Source organism: Vipera ursinii (genome assembly GCF_947247035.1).
Source record: "Vipera ursinii genome assembly, chromosome: 3".
Classification (NCBI taxonomy): domain Eukaryota; kingdom Metazoa; phylum Chordata; class Lepidosauria; order Squamata; family Viperidae; genus Vipera; species Vipera ursinii.
The window spans coordinates 189,785,162-189,803,806 of NC_139516.1; the positions used below are offsets into that span (position 1 = coordinate 189,785,162).

Consider the following 18,645-nt stretch of genomic DNA (forward strand, 5'->3'; position numbering starts at 1 on the left):
GATTCATTTGAACTTTATTTTTGCTTATAAAAGCTTGTTTTATGAGAAAACAAAATCCTTTCTGAAAGTTTTTTCCTTTTTCTGAGGCTGAAAACTAAATTATATGTTACTTCTGCTACTTCATAGAGTAGTCCAGGCTAGAACACCTGATTCTGTCTTTAAACAAAATGCCAAGTTATTTTCCATTGTCTTTTCCTGCTATTTAAAGTTGTGTATACTATACCATCTCAGACAAGTGACTGTCTAGCTAGCCTCTTCTTAAAAATCTCCAGTGATGGAGCGCCCACGATTTCTGGGGGCAAGCTGTTCCACTGGTTAATTGTCCTCACTGTCAGGAAGTTTCTTCTTAATTCCAGGTTGCTTCTCTCTTTGATCAGTTTCTATCATGTCACCTCTATTTATTCTTTTCTTTAGACTAGGCAAACCCAAGTTCTGCAGCTATTCTTCGTATGTTTTAGTCTCCAGGTCTTTAATCATCTTAGTTAGTCTTCTCTGATTTTTTCCCCAAACTCTCAACATCTTTTAATACTTTTTAAGTTTCTGGTTGCTAATTTATTGAAAATCTTTGTAAAAAAAATTCTTGATAGCCATTGTAGTATATAGTAGTATTATATATGGAGGGTTTTCCTACCGTAACTCTTTTTGTTCTCCTCTTTGGCTAGAGCTGTAAGATCTGTGCTGTGAAGTCCAACAATTCTACAGCAGAGGAATAAACTTATTCAAAAAATAGAAAATGCAAGTATTCTATATGAGGATGTGGTTAGCAATCTTAAACTTCTGATGTGTAACTCATGAAAAGTAAAATGAATGAAACTAAAATTTTGTGGTTTAACCACAAATGTAGACATTGAAAGAAACACACTGGCTGGCCTAATCAAATAAATTGAGAAGGAAAAATCATTTGATAGGATAAATGTAATGAAGGATAATGATGGATCAAGCACTGATAAGGAAGAGAAAACAAGATTATTATAAAAATCAGTGGCAAGAATGAAAACTGTCATGTTTGCAAAATTTTGGGGACTAGTTTTTCAAGGCTAGAGAGAAATAAAAGTGATAATACAAGCATAGATTTCACCTGGAGTTTGGATAGCTTATTTTAAAAATAAATTTTATGATATTAGAATATCAAACCAAAAGTTAATGGTTTCAGATTTATTAAAATATTAATGACTAAAATGGCCCTCACTAACTGCTGCAGAAGTGAAAAGAATAATTTCACAACAGATAGCTGGCAGGATATGTAATCACCAGAAGTTATTAACTTTTTGTATTGTAATGTTGTTTTAATTGCCTTGTGAACCGCCCTGGGTCCTACGGGAGAAGGGCGGTATATAAGTTCAATAAATAAATAAATAAATTTTTAAGGCATTACCTGATTGATGGGCTCCTGTGCTTGCCTTCTTGTTTATTTATATCAATGCCACTGGACAAATTATTGTAGGTTGGAAAGACAGTGTAGCAATTCCAATATTTAATAATCCCCACTAGCTTTTCCTCAATAAATCTCATTGACATAGGGTATGAGCTGTATATATGGCATCTTTTAAATTGATTGATTGATCAGGCAGACACTAGGCAGATTGTAGCAAAAGAACAGGCGGGCTTCAGAATAGGGCATAGTAGTATAGATCAGTGTTTCACTTTACAATATCTGATTCACAAATCAATGAATGGACCCACAAAAAGCCTGTATGTGATATTTATTGACTTATCAGCTGCCTTTGATACAAAAAAATAAAGGAAACGTTTGTGGTTGAGTGTTAACAAAACCAGCCAAGGATGTTTCTCCTAGATGCTGAATAGACTCACGTAGTGAACTGTGGTTGGGTGAAGAGACAAAAGGTCATATTAGAGGAACAACATATTTACACAGAAGCTGCAGAGAAAGCAGTGGGAAGTATGTTCTTTGGCTGTTGCCCAACCTCTGAAAAACCATAGGGCTACAGACGCTGAAAATTGTAAAATCAAGCTGTTTTGGCTTGGAGGGAGAGTTTTTTGGTGAAGTAAACAACAATCAATGAAATAAGAGGCTTTAACTATATTTATTTATTTATTTAGATTTATATACCGCCCTTTCCCGAAGGACTCAGGGCGGTTTACAGGGCATTTAAAAGAAAGTCAATACAAACGTTAAAACAAATTAAAAAAGATTAAATAAAACCCTGAGAAAAATAAAAACCCAGTTAAAATTAAAATTAAAAAAAATTCTCAGCCTGGGCCAGAGAGCTCGAAGAGCCAGGTCTTCAGGTCCCGGCAGAATGAACGGAGGTTGGGGGCAGTCCTAAGCTCCGCAGGCAGCTGGTTCCACAGGGCAGGTGCACCCACTGAGAAGGTCCTACCCCTGGGTGTTACCCACCGGCAATCTTTAACCGGCGGCACCCTGAGAAGACCCTCCCTGTGGGAGCGCACTGGACGAAGGGGGCTTGATACTGGCAGCAGGTGCTCCCTCAAATATCCCGGACCCTCGCCATTTAGGGCTTTATAGGTCATCACCAGCACCTTGAATCTCACCCGAAGGGCAACCGGAAGCCAATGCAGCTCGCGGAGTAGAGGTGTTACATGGGAGTATCGGGAGACCCCCATCATGACTCGCGCGGCTGCATTCTGTACCAGCTGAATATCTAATTATTTTGTGGACTAATGAAACAGATATTTAATCAAACCTTTAATTCCTGTGTATGTAACAATATATAAACATTTTTACTGCCTATGTATTTTACTTAAGTAATAACTTCAAAGGAGTATCTTGATACTCCATTTATAGAGAACATTGAGTGGTATCTTTGTTTCCTTAAAATCTCTTGGAGTTCAAAAGCATAGCCACGATCATTTATGAGTAGTGATACATATGGAGATTAGAATTTCTTAGAAACTTATACAGTATTAGTATTATATCCAGTAACCAATGTAACTTTGTATCTTTCAAGAAGACCAAATTTCCATTAGATTTAAGCCAGTGACTTGAACTTGTTAGTGTTTCCTTGGTATAAAACTTTGAAGAACCTCTGTTTAGAAATAATTTTTAAAAAGAAAAAAAAGTCCTCTATTCCAGAGCTTTTCAACCTTTTCACCCATTGTACCACTTTTAGGATATTGCAACGTCCAAGTACCACCAGTCGCCTAGCAAGGTGTCAAAAACTTGATGAAACACCCCCCCCAAAAAAGGAAAAAAGTGATGAAGTACAGGTAGTCCTCGACTTACAACAGTTCACTTAGTGACTGTTTGAAGTTACAATGCCACTGAAAAAAGTGCCCCCCCAAGACACATCCAAGCAAGACACCTGCCTGCACGCCTGGTGGCGCTTTTCCTCCTGTCCAAGGTTTTCATTGTTGTGAGCATTTCTGTTGAGGATTGGCAGCGTGGGGTAGGGTAGGGGGTGTTTGGTTTTTATTCCCCCCCGTGTGCTGGGTGGTTGCAGCAGGTTTTGGTCACTTCACATGACTCTGGGACACCGTGACCATCATAAATATGAATCAGTTGCCAAGCATCTGAATGTAAATCACAAGACCCTGGAGATGTTGCAACATTCCAGCTCATTGATGCTTCTTCTGGGCTCAGCAGACATGCTGGGATCAGTGCCGAGCTCTAGCTGGAGCCTGGCGCTGATCCTGGCACTTCCGCTGAGCCCTGACAGCCCCGAAGAAGAGCTAATCCTGGCGCTTCTGCTGAGCCCTGACAGCCCTGCAGCTCCAGCCATCTCTTGCTCAGGCTTGTGCGGTGCTGCCAATGGTTCAGCTCATTCCCCTCCCCTGCTACCACTTTTCTAGGATGGCCGCGTACCACCTGCCAGGTGCCAATGTACCACAGGTGGTAACCGTACCACTGGTTGAAAAGCCCTGCTCTATTCCCTTACTTGGCAGGGACTTAATGGAACTTTTGAGTAAAAAGGCATTGCATTATTAATAGAATGCAAGTATATATAAATTGCAGAGGCCCATTTTCACTTCGGAACAAATAGTTATTTCTTAATTGGATTTGTAATTGTCAAATGTTTTAAGGTTCTGTACAGGAAAAGTGTCTCTTACTAGCCCTACAATCAGAATAGAGGTCTTGGAGGTCTTCTAGTCCAACCCCCTGCTCAAGCAGGAGACCCTATACAAGTGACTGTCCAGTCTTTTTCTTAAAAACTCCAGTGATGAAGTCCCTACAACTTCTTAAGGCCAGCTGTTCCACTGGTTAATTGTCCTCACTGTTAGGAAGTTTCTCCTTAATTCCAGGTTGCTTCTCTCCTTGATTAGTATCCATCCATTGTTTAGTGACTAAAATTGGGACAGGCAACTCCATCACTAAACATCACAGTTGTTAAGTGGAAAAATCACGTGACCCAGACAGACTTACAATTTCACGTCTGCTTCAGTTGTTAAGCAAAACATCCTCCGACTATAATTTACAATTTTACTTTCAGGGTTTTCTATTAAGTCTGCTTGTCACAGCCAGCTGAAACCATCTTAACTTTGGATGGTTGCGAAACAAGGTAGGTGGTAAATGAGATCTTCCTGCAATTTTAAAGTTAAGCAGGGGTAGCTGGGTAGAGCAGCAGGTATGGTCCAACTTTTTTTTCTTACATGGCTAGAAATTTGTAAGACATAGCCGTTAAACAGGGCAGTGGAAATTTGCAGAAAAGAAGAAAAAAATATTCCCAGGACTATTATCAGTAAATGCAAAAATTTTAATTGTCAGTTTAGTTCAACAGTTTTTTCTTCCCCAAAACACCTTCTTTCTTGAGAACAAATTTATGCTTCATGTTTTCTCTCCTTGAAAATGATAGTTCAGTGGAAAGGCATGTAAATAAAAGAATTATGATATATAGGTAAAATATAATGCACACTGACTTTCTGCAACATAGAATTGTAAATTAAATACAAATTTGCAATAATAGTTTCTAACTGCTTTGAAATGGAAATGTTCAAGTCATTTTTATTGGCTGTTTTGTTCTACGCACGTTGGATCACGATTGCAGTTGAGATAATTGTCCGCTTTCTCTTTCTATGACTATACCAGGTATTTAACTGCAACTGCTAAGGTCCTACTCCTCTAAGCAGAGAAAATCCATCTGCCCTAGAGGAAACTCCTTATTAGTTCCAAATTATGAGGAAAACTGATCTCTTTTCAGTCTTTATATCTACTTCCATCTGCAGTGAGCTCTACAGTTTCTTCTGGTAGTCAGCTGGTGTGATGGCTATCAGCTTAATCACCAAATATGCTCCACAGATTTAACTCTCTTCAGCTCTGTGTATGTTCCTTGAGCTAGCAACCTGACACTGAAAGGCCCTTCCTTCCTCTGTCCTAGAAATCCCTACCAGCTTTGGCCAAGCGAGGTGGTGGTTTCATCGCAATTGGCTTCTGTGAATCAGAGTGAAAAATCATCCCCATTTTTTTCTTGTAAACAAGCCCAAGACTTGTGACCCAACTTTTTTTTTTCTTTTTACCAATTTGTGTAGTAGATGAGTTCTAATTCTTTACTTCTTCCCTTGAGAATGAAGAAATTTGAACTTTATGGGCTCAAATGAATTTGATCATTGGATATTTTTGTCCCTAGAAGTGCCATCATGTTTGTGTTAGTGTAGCTTCAGCATGTTCAGGATTACAGGATTAGAGTTTTTATGTTTCAAGATGATGTTTTCCTTCTTTTACACCCATATTCTGATTGCGAGACCATTTCAGGCGCAATTAACTGTAAAACACAATTGTTACTTAACGTTTCTCATAGCAAATAAAACCCAGTTGTTCAGGCTGAGAGCAAGTTAGTATTGTGAAAAAAAGAACATGTAATTTAACAATTTGAACACATTTTGGCGTGCTTTTCGATATAAAGTTTTCTGACTCTCTTATTTGATCTTATTAGGGTTTATAACTATATTACAAACTGCAGATCTGCATAGAATGCTTTCTTCTCATTCCTTATTGTTTTTCAACCTGTGATTCATCATAATTGCAGTCTGCATATCTTTCCTTATCCATTAAAAAATGAAATAACATTCGGGAGATGTAATATAATAATAGATAATAGAGTTGAATACAGGTGAATAGTTAACTGTTAACTGAGCAAATGGTTGCTCAAAATAATATTTAGATAAGACATGAACATATCAGATTATAGATTTCCATGACTAATTTTGGTTACATTAAAGACAGGAAAAAATGGAAGTTTTAAAAAAATAATTTAACATTCTTGCTGCTTTTAGGTGTCTCTTCTAAAAGTTGTGAATTGCTTAATGAGAAATGTGGAAAAAAGCAGGAACATACTACATCAAAATATTATTGAGAAGGAGAGAAAATTTCAGTCTTACAAACTGAGATGTAAAACTGCCAATATAGAGAGGAAAATTCTACATGTTCCAGAAACATAACTGAACACTGGGTGGTCTTAAATATGACTCTTCAGTTGCATTTTAAAAGAAGGTTGTTCAGAAAGCTATAACCTGAAGGTTTTACATTTGTTTCTTTCTGATTAATAACTGTGTATGTTTTATTCATTCAAAATATTCAAGACATCCTTTGAACAAATAATTAAGGCCACTTTTGTATAGTATACTATTTTTCTTAAACTGTACTGCCCCCATATGGACACAATGAGGAATATTCCATAATTGTTTATTTTGCCTGGGATGAAAACCATTTTGATTTCAAGGTTGGAAGTTATATTTCCAAAAAAGGGAAAGTCCCAACTACTTGTTTCCCATTTCCAAAAAGACTTGGGAAAACCTCTGTCACAATTGAAGATTACTCTATATCTGATAGGGCACCTACCTTTTCCCCCAATACATTTGCCCAAAGAAAACTTCTTGAAAATCAAACATTTGCAACAATTTTTAAAGTTAAAGAATTTTATAAATCTTGCCTGGATTTTGAACAGTAAAAGACTCTTGTAGTATAGCAGACACCCTCCAGATATTTTGGGATTATAAATCCTGTTACCCTCCATCCATGGTACCTGGGCAGAGTAGACCATAGACCAAAATGTTTTGAGACTACCATATCAAGAGTAATTAGTATAGCTGCACAACCAAGGTATAATTGAATCAAATAGTACTTAAAGTTGAGTCTCCATACAATATACAATTATTCTGGCTATTTAAAAACATGCTTGCTTTTTTCAGAGTGCATATGTGCATGCATTTTAAAAAGCATCAAGTTTAGTCTGGTAAAACTGATCCCTGAAAATTGCTTCCTTTATCTCCTTGTAAATTCTGGTCATCTTTCTTTTCTGAGAAATGGGTCAAGGTGTATTTTCAATTTTATATTGAATATAATATTTATGGAGCTTTGTCATCCAACATTCAGTATTATTTTCCTGATATCTGAAGCTAATTTAAATATGGCTTTTTAAACTTTTGCAATTCTAAAATCTAAAATATTCAGGAAATTTGAAGCTGCATCTATAAAAGAAAAGTGCTGACGGCTATTGGAATTCTCTGAACAAGAAACATAAGTTGAACAGTTTCCAGTATTTCTTGGAGTTCACTGGATTGATTTGTAGGCTTAAATTGGATGGGCTTTAAATAGAATGAAGATTGTAGGAAATAAAAATATTAATGACATTAAATATGCTGCTGCATTTTAAAAATGGGAATGGGGAAGAAAAGCTCTCACAGTTTAATCAGAAGAACTATAGGTCAAGTTCATGGCATTCTTTATTCATGCCAATGAGTTAATTCACTGAATTATCTGATTGTCCCAGAGGGCTGTGTGTGGAAAGGATATTTACAAGTATAAGTGCAGAATTATACACGGTGTCTTCTCAACTCTAGTTTGTTTCATAAGGATGGGTAATTTGCTGCTTTCATCTAAATGTTGTCTCAAAGGGAAAAGCACAATGTATTTCAAAGTCTGTTAATCTTCAACTTCTCTTTGTAGGCAGGCACAAACATAGAAATAGCCCTATGGTCTTAACAAAATAAAACTGCATGTGCATTCAGTCTCTCTCTTCTGAACAAAATCTCCCTTCTCAATTGTGTGGGCAATATATCAAACCCACAATTTTAACATCCACTTTCCTTAACTTGAAGAATAGTTTGTATGTGACTTCTACATTTACGATCTTCAATAGTGATGGATTTTTGCTGTTCAAAATTTGTTCCATTGTTTAGACATCTGCTTATCCTCCAGTTTTTATATAAAATGCGCTGACATGTACATACATTACTAGGGTTGTCCAGCACTTTGGATTCAAAAGCAAAATAGTGCTTTGGAGTATGTAGGGGCACAAACATAGCTCCTGTTGGCAACTCCACAAAGCAGCTGTTCCTTTTCCTAGTATCACCCAGCTGCTCCATAATCCTAGGAAAAAGCACACTTGGATTAAAGAGTTACACACAAGGGCTATGCACGTTCCCCTGCATGTTTAAGAACACTTTTTTGCCTTTGTATTCTAAGCAATATGTAGTCCTAATGCTGTTATGACTCTATTCCACTTTAAATTCCATTTTCTGAGAAGTGGTTTATGTCATCTAATCGACACATCTGGTAGATTTGATTTAGGAAAATGATTTGTTATCGTGTACAGGGTTATAAGCCTTTGAGTTTTTGTCTTCCCATCCAGGATATGTGTTAGGGTTGTTTTTCTTAGTTCTGTCAACTTAATTACATAATTCATCTTGAGATATCTTGGTTTGCTTCAGTCAGCTTTTGATAACCTAGTGTCTTCCAGGTTTCTTGAGAATGAAACTTCCAGAATCACATTGGCCATGGTTAAAGAATAACCCAGCTGGTTTAGATTTATCTGTTGAGGGAGCCAAGGCGGGAAGTGGAGCTTTTAATAATTTTGATTGTTTTCTTTTATATATTTACAACAATGAAAATGCAAGAGACAAAATATTTGTGGTAACGTTTAAGATATTAACAATTTTGATTCAGTGCATTCACTGTAATAACTGCAGTTTCCATAACTCTTTCATATACTGTTTCAACTCCTCCCTTCAGAACGCTGCTGTAAGGCATTGCACGCTACAACAACTAGACACAAAGATAGTTTCCCCCCCCATTCCATCACTCTGCTAAACACCTAATTCCCACAGCACTGTCTTATGCCTAAGGATATTTATCCATGTAGTAGGTACCCATTTACCGATGTACTAGGGCTATATTTACGCATATAGTAGGGTAACCTTTATCCCTTTAGCCTTGTAACAGGGCTTTATTACTATTATGCTTCTATTTTTTGCTTATTACCTTCTCCTATTAGTATCTTATGATTTATCACTTTGTTATTTGTATCTTATGATTTATGATTGATTCTTATGATTTATAAGAGCCGTGGTGGCGCAATGGTTAGAATGCAGTACTTCAGGCTAATTCACGGCTCACTCCAGGAGTTCGATTCCGAACGGCTCAAGGTTGACTCAGCCTTCCCTCCTTCTGAGGTTGGTAAAATGAGGACCTAGATAGTTGGGGGCTATATGCTGACTCTGTAAACCTCTTAGAGAGGGTTGGAAAGCACTATGAAGCGGTATATAAGTGCTATTGCTATTATCATTTTGTTGTTTGTATGTACACTGAGAGCTTATGCATCGGAGACAAATTCCTTGCGTGTTCAATTACACTTGACCAATAAAGAATATTCTGTATATACTGTATGTGTAGGAAAGTTTTTAAAGCTAGGTTCCCAAAATATAAAATAGATTTGAATATTGCCTGATTATTGGTGGGGTGTGAAGTTTAGAAGATTTCAGGATTACGTAAGAATAGTATGAAGACAGACATCCAAGATATTGCTATCTTTCCCTTCTTAGGTGTATTATAGGCAATAAATATATTGTGTCCTCCAATATATTTCCAAATAACTATTGCTAATTTCATTCTTCATCTGAGGAGGGATATTCCCATTCATACCCAATACAGACTTTCCAATAATATTTGTTTTTACGTTGTCTGAACCATACAGATTCTGCAAAAAATACTATGCTCCTGTTTCTCCTTTCCAGCTCTGCCCTCTAAATCATTTTAGCTGCAGGTCACTTTGGCAGAAAAAATGAATAGTTTGTTATGCATGTATGTATTCTGTGGTGTTGAAAACTTGGGTGCGTCTTTAATTTTTATATTTTATCTGAAGCCTAAAAGTCTGTATTTTGACTTTTAGGCTTCAGATAACTTTGATGTTATTCATTCACTTACCCTGCCAAAATTTATTTGAAACAAAATATGAATCTGCCGAAAGGCTTGAATGTTTATTCCTATTGTTGATCCTGAACTGCTGAAGTGTGTAGACCCCAACCTTTCCAACAGGGTTCAGAACTTTTGGTTTCCTTTGCAGCCCCGAGCAAAAATAATTTGTTTTATTCAGCTGTTAACCCTCCTGCAGGGAGCAGTGCCTTTTCTGCTTCCAAGAGGAACTGCAACTTCCAATGCTATCTCCAGCAGCAAGAGCAGCAAAGATTGCAATTTATTCATATATTTATTTAAAACATATGTGATACTACCATCTCTGCAAGGAAAGTTTTGAGAGTAATCTTTGGAGGAAACTAACAGCAATAGGAATTTTTTTCTTAAAGGAAAAAAATAGTTTTTTTTAAGGAAATAGGCTATCCTGTTACAATAATGTAACAGTTAATTTCCCTCAGAGTGGGAGAAGAAAAAACACCCTCTTTCATTGCATTTAGGCAGGTGCATAAGGTGAATCTGCTCCCTTCTGAGGTGTAACATAAAAATTATTTCACGTATAAAAAACCTAATTGTGGCATCTGTATTCTTCTGTCTGACAACAATACAAAATGCCATATGTGTATGCATTTGAACAAGTCATATGTGCCTCCATGAACTGCAATAGTTAAATTTAAGATATGAGTGCAGTAATTAAATATTATGTATGGAAACAGAAATTTGTACCAGGGGAACCAGTACTGATATAATTCTTTAAATGTGTAAAAGATCCAAGATTATTTTGGGCCATTGTATGAATATTCTAGTAACTTCTTCAGCTAAAGCTACAACTGAAAATGATCATAATATAATTTAATAATGTATGAATAGAAAAGATTCTGGTGATAGAAAATCTAAACAATATCCTTTCGTTTATTGTCCTCTCCAGTAAAACGAGACAAGATTGAATGTTTCTCAATTTAATGACTGATATTAAATACATTAGGTACCAGAATGCTTACATGTCGAACAAATTTGTTTCAAAGCTATCATGTAAAAAAATTGTACTCTTAATAGGATGTTGCATGGTTAGGTTAATACTAGAAATTGACCACATATGTCCATGCACATGCCTTCCCTATAATTAAATGCAATTAAATACCAGTCAACTTTTAATTTTCTTGCTGGGAGCTGATTTTTTAATCAATGTGTATTATGGTTGGTTGCATAGTCAGTCAGATGTTTAGACTGGATTTGGCATTTTTGTCTTCCTATTGAATCCTTCCCAAGGACCTGGGATAGGCAGCTATTATTGTTTAATAATATTAAAGTTATTGTCGCAGAATCTGAACTACAGGTAAATAAAGCTGTCTTTTACAAATTATTATTATTATATACACAAAAATGTGGAATCACAGCTGCCAGTTCTTTAGCTGGTGTTGGCCTTCATCTGCATCAAGCTCTTCCAAAGAACCTACGGTATTGTGCGAATCCAAGCGGCTTTTTCTAATTCACAATAGAAATTTTTGCCAGTGCACAGATTTTTTAAGTGCCATCCAACGTTTTTTGGTATGGCACTCAGTGTGCTGATAATCACAGGAACCACTATGGCTAATTGTGATCTTCTATGATTCTACTATCACCTGGCATTGCCACATCTATTATCCACATTTTCTCCTTTTCAATCACAGTTAAATCTGGTGTACTATGAGGCAAGACTTCATCAGTCTGAATCAAAAGTCCCACAATATTTATTATTTATGAGATTGCCAAATCATAAAACTCAAGGTGGTAATTTATTTGAGTCTCCAGAGTTCATCTAATTTATGAAATTGCTTAAAACCCTAAGACTGTAAAATACATGGTGCCAAAAAGTATCATCCTTTAGCTTTAGTATCAACAACAGGTTTTCAGTATCAACAACAGGTTTTAAGATGCAGAGTAGATGAGTTTGGTAGTAGTAGTATGTGAGGAAGGAAAATGTTTGAGAAGTTATTTGGTTTGCCTTTTCTGTTCCAGCATAGACATTTTAAAATGTTGTTTCTTGTTGGGAATTTGATTTCTTGATTAGAAAGCCTGGCAATGTGATTAGTATTTTATCCATGGCCCCCTCTTCTGGATCATATTAATACGAAAGAATGTGAAACTATGAATAGAGATGTTCACAAAACCACGTATCTGCATTTAAAAAAAATCCTAAGGTAACAAATATTGTTGCTCAAAACAACAAGACAGAAAATATAAACACGTCTACTATGTCATTAAAATCTAGAACTCTTATATTTTTCTTTTTTGATATTTCCACAAACATTTCTGAGGATCCTTCTGTTGGTTACTATATATTTTGGAAGCTAGGAGTAAATAAAAGAAATTTGCTAATTTAGCAATGTTGAAAACAACCTCTATGGTTTAAACTGTATTCTGTTCTGAATTTGCATCCTATCACTGGTTTTAGAAAGAGATCTCTCTTTGAAGCTATAAAAGAATATTCTGAAAAAAATATAATTCTGAAAAAGTTACAAAAATATAAAAGTGAAATTTATTATCTATTGTGCTTTAATAAAACCGAGTTCTGCTATTCACTGTGATTAGCAGAGATCTAGTTAAATAAGGGTATTGCAGAAGTCTCCATGTGATAGGATCGGATGCTCTCCAGATCACTGTACAGCATTATAGAGATGATAGCACTTGGATTTGTTTGGATTTTGAAACACATAGGTAGCTAAGTAAAGAAACTATATAACTCATGTCATGGTTCCGACAGATGAAACTCTTCAAAAGAACTTTGAAGCATTGTTTACCTTAAAGAACCTTTTTTTCGAGAAACAAAGCATCGTCACTACATAGTTGAAAACAGAAATTAAATTCCTCTCCCCTGGATACAGAGTAACAAAGTGCAATTCCATCCTCCAATAAACAGTCATAAATTACATTCCCCAATTGAAAAAAAAATTAGCTTGAAGCACGGGTTTTCTCTCCAGCTCGCCAAAACATTATCAGCTCTGGGCCCAATGTGCTTGGGTTCCCATGGCTAAGTTATTATTATTTTGACTAGCTGGACTCTCATCCCTATTCCCCCTCCCAGCAGCAACTAATTCTAAAAGCAATAGAGAAAATGGCTGCTTTTCATCTATTGTCAAAGCAAGAACATCCAATGTTAGCAGCGTTGACAACTCATGTATAAAAGCGATGAAGTGGCTTTGGTGTTCTGAAGTAGTCTCTAGAGTAGTCTTCACTGTTGAGCTGTGCCAAGCCTTGGCTTTTCATTTCAGCTTTGAGAAGTGCTGAAATAAACTTTAAAAATCATTTTTATTTATATAATTCTTATTCCTAATGTTTTTATTTCCATTATATCCTTGCAAAATATGCAAAAAGTTTAAAACCAAGGCAATGGTTAATATAAGTACTCTTCATAAATGATTTAGATGAAGGAATAGAAGGGGATCTCATCAAATTTGCAGATGACACTAAACTGGCAGGAATAGCCAACACCCCAGAAGACAAGTTCATAATCCAAAAAGATCTTGACAGACTTGAAAAATGGGCCCTATCTAACAAAATGATATTTAAAGAGGAGAAAAGCAAGGTTTTACCCCTGGGCAGGAAAAACCAAAGGTACAAGTACAGATTAGGTGAAACCTGGCTCAAAAACTAACTGTGAGAGGAACCTTGGAGTCCTAGTGGACAATCACTTAAACATGAGTCAGCAGTGTGCGGCAGCAGCCAAAAAAACCAATACAATCCTTGGTTGTATGAACAGAGGCATAGAATCAAAATCACGTGAAGTATTAGTACCACTTTATAAAGCCTTAGTAAGGCCACATCTGGAATACTGCATCCAGTTTTGGTCAACACATTCCAAAAAAGATGTTGAGACTTTGGAAAAAATGCAGAGAAGAGCAACTGAGATGATTAAAGACCTGGAGACTAAACGGTTGCAGGATTTGGGAATGGAGAAAAGAAGGACTAGGGGTGACATGATAGCAGTATTCCAATATTTGAGAGGCTGCCATAAGGAGGAGACGGTCAGTTTATTTTCCAAAGCACCAGAAGGCAAGACAAGAAACAATGGATGGAAACTAATCAAGGAGAGAAGCAACCTGGAATTAAGGAGAAACTTCCTAACAGTCAGGACAATTAACCAGTGGAACAGCTTACCTTCAGACATCGTGGGTGCTTCATCACTTGAGGTTTTTAAGAAGAGATTGTCTGAAATGATATAGGGACTCTTGCTTGAGCATGGAGCTGGACTAGAAGACCTACAAGGTCCCTTCCAGCTCTATTCTGATTATTATAAAAAAAGTTAAAAGTTAAAAAGTCAAAATAAGTTAAAAATATTTTTTGAAAACTTAAAATAAATTAAAATGTGCCAGCCCCTCCATTATGGAACTTCAACCAGTGATTAAAAATACAGGAAAATAAGTACTGAAAAAATAATAGGATGATCTTAATGCCATTTTATTTTATTACTTTTGAATATTACCTGACAGAATCAGTTTATACATTTGTAAAACCTTTGGGTAGCATTCCCGCCCCTCCTCTTCCCTCCCCTAGTTTCATATTATATTACTATGAAGCACTTTTTCTAGATACATTACTGTATTTTGAAAACATAAACAATCACTTCAGACATTGTGTAGGCCTGATTGTCTTGAGAGCATGTAATAGATTCCTATGCTTTGCAATCAGGCTTCATTCAAAAGAGGTAGCTGTGGTTTGGAGAATGCCTTGACCTGTAAACATAGCATTAGGTATTCCAAAGGTTTTCAGCATTGATGTATTAATCTCATTGCTTTTGTTTGTAATTGTTTTTATGTAGGAGCAGTGCTTTTGGCCAGCATGCAGGGATTAACTGTTAATGTTGATCCAGTTGTATATACTTGGCTCATGTACCAACCTCAAAAACGGAACAGCAGACTAATGCAGCAGGTAGGATATTTTTGCATATTTATTTATGGTTCTAAGGCAACATACAACACAAATGCAAGGCACAATACTGAAACATTAAAAATCTGATAAATCAGGAGAAATTAAATGCTCACATATCACTTACAATTTGTTTTACGTACTGTATTGTAGAAAGCATTTGATTTGTGCCATAAGTATGACCATTCATTTAATAATGGTTTGAAGTTATGCTGGCTTGGGAAAAAGTATTTTACAACCCATCCTTGAAATTGTGTCTGTCATGGTCATGTGGTCATAATTCAGACACTTGGCAACTGACTCACATTTATGATATTTGCCATTACAAGATTTGTGCCCTTTCCAATCTGCTTCCATCATTTGCAAATTCACTTAACAAGCATATAATTCATCTAAATACCATATTATTCACTTAATGACAATGGTAAAAATGGCCTAAAAATAGGATCTGGTCATGTGATGACTTATGTAATAACCATATCGCTTAGCATCCAAAATTCTGATTGCAATTGTGATCACCGAGAATTACCTGTAAAGTTAATAGGTCCAGCTAATGAGTACATTCCATAATTGGAAGAAAATGTTCACATGACACATAGCATAAAATTTTAAGAGGGTAAAATAATTTCATAGTTTGAATTGTAGATGCAAAGACAGAGATTCAGATATTTTTGTAATAGTGCTCTTCAATATAGTTTTTAAAGGTTTAATTTGACAACATTTGCATGGAAAGAAAATGAATTACTATAGCCCCAATATCTCTCAAATAAAGTGTGCGTGCATGTGTGTGTGTCTGTGTACACACAAACATAAATTTGTACATACATACATACATACATACATACATACATACATACATACATATATACACACACATATATATATTGCTCAAAAAAATAAAGGGAACACTTAAACAACACAATGTACTGTATTTAATAGTAGGATGTCTTATCTTGTGTTACCTTTATTTTATATATATATATACATGCATACATACATACATACATACATACATACATACATACGTTGGTCTTTGGTCATTCGGGTTTTTCCCCACGTAGAATTGGAGGTATCAGGGCAACATTTTGACGAAATCTCATCCGTCATCCTCAGGCTGGTGGCTTCAGCTTCGTTCTTCTGGGAGAAGTGTGTGGTAGTGGCTGTTTTTTCTTCTTTTTAAAACTGCCAGAGGGGGTGTGGTCTGTGGGTGGAGGTGTGCTCTGATTGGGTGGGGGGTTAGCTGTGTTCTGATTGGGTGGGAGTGTGTTTTGAATGGGGGCTGTGTTCTGATTGGGTGGGGATGTGTTTTGAGAGGATGGGCTGGTCTCAGCTGTTACCTTCCCACCATAGTGGTCTCTATTTTTCTACTTTCATTTTTTATGTGCTTTCGAACTGCTAGGTTGGCAGAAGCTGGGACTCTGTTACGCGGCATTCGGGATTTGACCCGCCAAACTGCCGACCTTCTGATCGACAAGCTCAGTGTCTTAGCCCACTGAGCCACTGCGTCCCTATTTTATATATATATATATTTTAAAACCTGCTCATGTTTTGTCTAATCTGACAATGATTTTGTTTTGTAAGTTCTTGTTAATAAAAAAATTTTTTAGATTCTTTAAGGTGGTATTTTAATCAACTTATTTTACAAGTAACATTGCTTGACTCTTAAAAGAAAAAAAGATTTCAAATAAGATACTAACAAAAATATTTGTTTAAAAAGAAGAGGTTTAAAAACGTAGCTAAACATTGCATGTAACTTAATCTTAGCTATTAGCTTGGATTAAAAAAAAAGAATCAGCAGATAGTATAGCTTTGATAGTTTTGGAGAAAAGGTTATTACAAATAATTTTTGTCTCAACTTAAGTTTGTCTTTTTTGCAAAACTACTTTAGAAGCTCTTTTCCACTGTGGAACACTGTTCTCTAAGAAAATGAATGGCTGGGTGGAATGGGATTCAGGTCACATTGAGATGTCAACAGAATAATTCTGACAGTCCTTCAAAATGGCAAACGAGAAGAAAAGAGAAACTGGTCTATTTAACATACTGGAAATGAGAGCTGAGTGCTTTTTGTCTATGTTTTCTTGATTTATGTTTTTTCTCAGAAGAATAGCTGCCATATTTTACACATCTACTGGTTGTATTGCTTCTGCAACAACCAGACATATTATAAAGTAAATTATTTATATTTATTGATATTTTTGAATACATTTGGCCACAGAGTTTTCTTGAGCATAGTTTCAGTAAATTATAAGACAGTTTGTTGTCTCATCCATATTTGGTCCAATTCCTGGCATGTATTTTTTATGTAGTTGCACATGTGTGTTTGTTGGATGGATGGATGGATGGATGGATAGATAGATAGATAGATATTCCATTTTCTATTGAAAGAATTCCCAAAGAGGAGGTAAATGAAACAACAAATATTCTAATTGCTTGGTTAGAAAGCTACACCTTAAAATGAGCCACAGTATCCTCTGTCTTGGAGGTATATTTATTTCTAAAACAATAGAGATTGATTCTTTAGAGAAAGATTCTTGTAGCCAGCTGTCAAAACTTTCTTCTATATTTTGATGAAATATAATGCGGTAAAATACAGAGAAATGAAAACGTTATGTCCTACTTGAGTATCTTAGACTAATTAAATTTAGACACATCACAAAAAAGATGTTGAGAGTTTGGAAAAAATTCAGAGAAGAGCAACTAAGATGATCAAAGGCCTGGAGACTAAAACATACGAAGAATGGCTGCAGGACTTGGGTTTGGCTAGTCTAAAGAAAAGAAGAAATAGGGAAGACATAAAAGCAGTATTCCAGTATTTGAGCGGCGGCCACAAAGAAGAGGGGGGTCACGTTATTCACCAAAGCACCAGAGGGCAGGATAAGAAACAATGGTTGGAAACTGATCAAAGAGAGAAGCAACCTGGAAATAAGGAGAAACTTCCTGACAGTGAGGACAATTAACCAATGGAATAGCTTGCCCCCAGAAATCGTGGGTGCTCCATCACTGGAAATTTTTAAAAAGAAGCTAGAGAGTCAATTATCTTAGATGGTACTATAGGTTCTCCTGCTTGAGCAGGGGACTGGACTAGAACAGGGCTTTTCAACCTTTTCACCCATTGTACTACTTTTAGGATATGGCAACATCCGAGTACCACCAATCACCTAGCAAGGTATCAAAACTTGATGACCAAAAAAAAAAAAAGGAAAAAAGTGATGAAGTATAGGTAGTCCTCAACTTACAACTGTTCGCTGTTCAAAGTTACAATGGCACTGAAAAAAGTGCCCTCCAAGCCACAGCCGAGCAAGACACCTGCCTGCCCGCCCAGCGGCGCTCTTCCTCCTGTCCAAGGTTTTCATTGTTGTGAGCATTTCTGTTTAGGATTGGCAGCAGGGGTGGGGTGGGGGTGTTTGGCTTTTATTCCCCCTGTCTGCTGGGTGGTTGCAGCAGGTTTTGGTCACTTCACATGACCCTCGGACACTGTGACCATCATAAATATGAATCAGTTGCCAAGCATCTGAATGTAAATCACAAGACCCTGGAGATGCTGCAACATTCCAGCTGATCAGCACTTCTTCTGGGCTCAGAAACACCAGGATCAGCGTTCAGCTCCAGCTGGAGCCTGGCACTGATCCTGGCGCTTC

General features: G+C 36.5%; 1 protein-coding gene across 2 annotated transcripts in view; it reads left to right on the forward strand.

The window, feature by feature from the left end:
- VPS13B (vacuolar protein sorting 13 homolog B) overlaps positions 1–18,645 on the forward strand; it is a 354,177-nt gene that overhangs the window by 112,417 nt on the left and 223,115 nt on the right. For both annotated transcript variants that reach the window (XM_083358950.1, XM_083358949.1), the window contains exon 20: positions 14,901–15,010. In XM_083358950.1, coding sequence (XP_083215076.1) covers positions 14,901–15,010 — 110 coding nt within the window. The remainder of the gene's footprint in view (positions 1–14,900; positions 15,011–18,645) is intronic.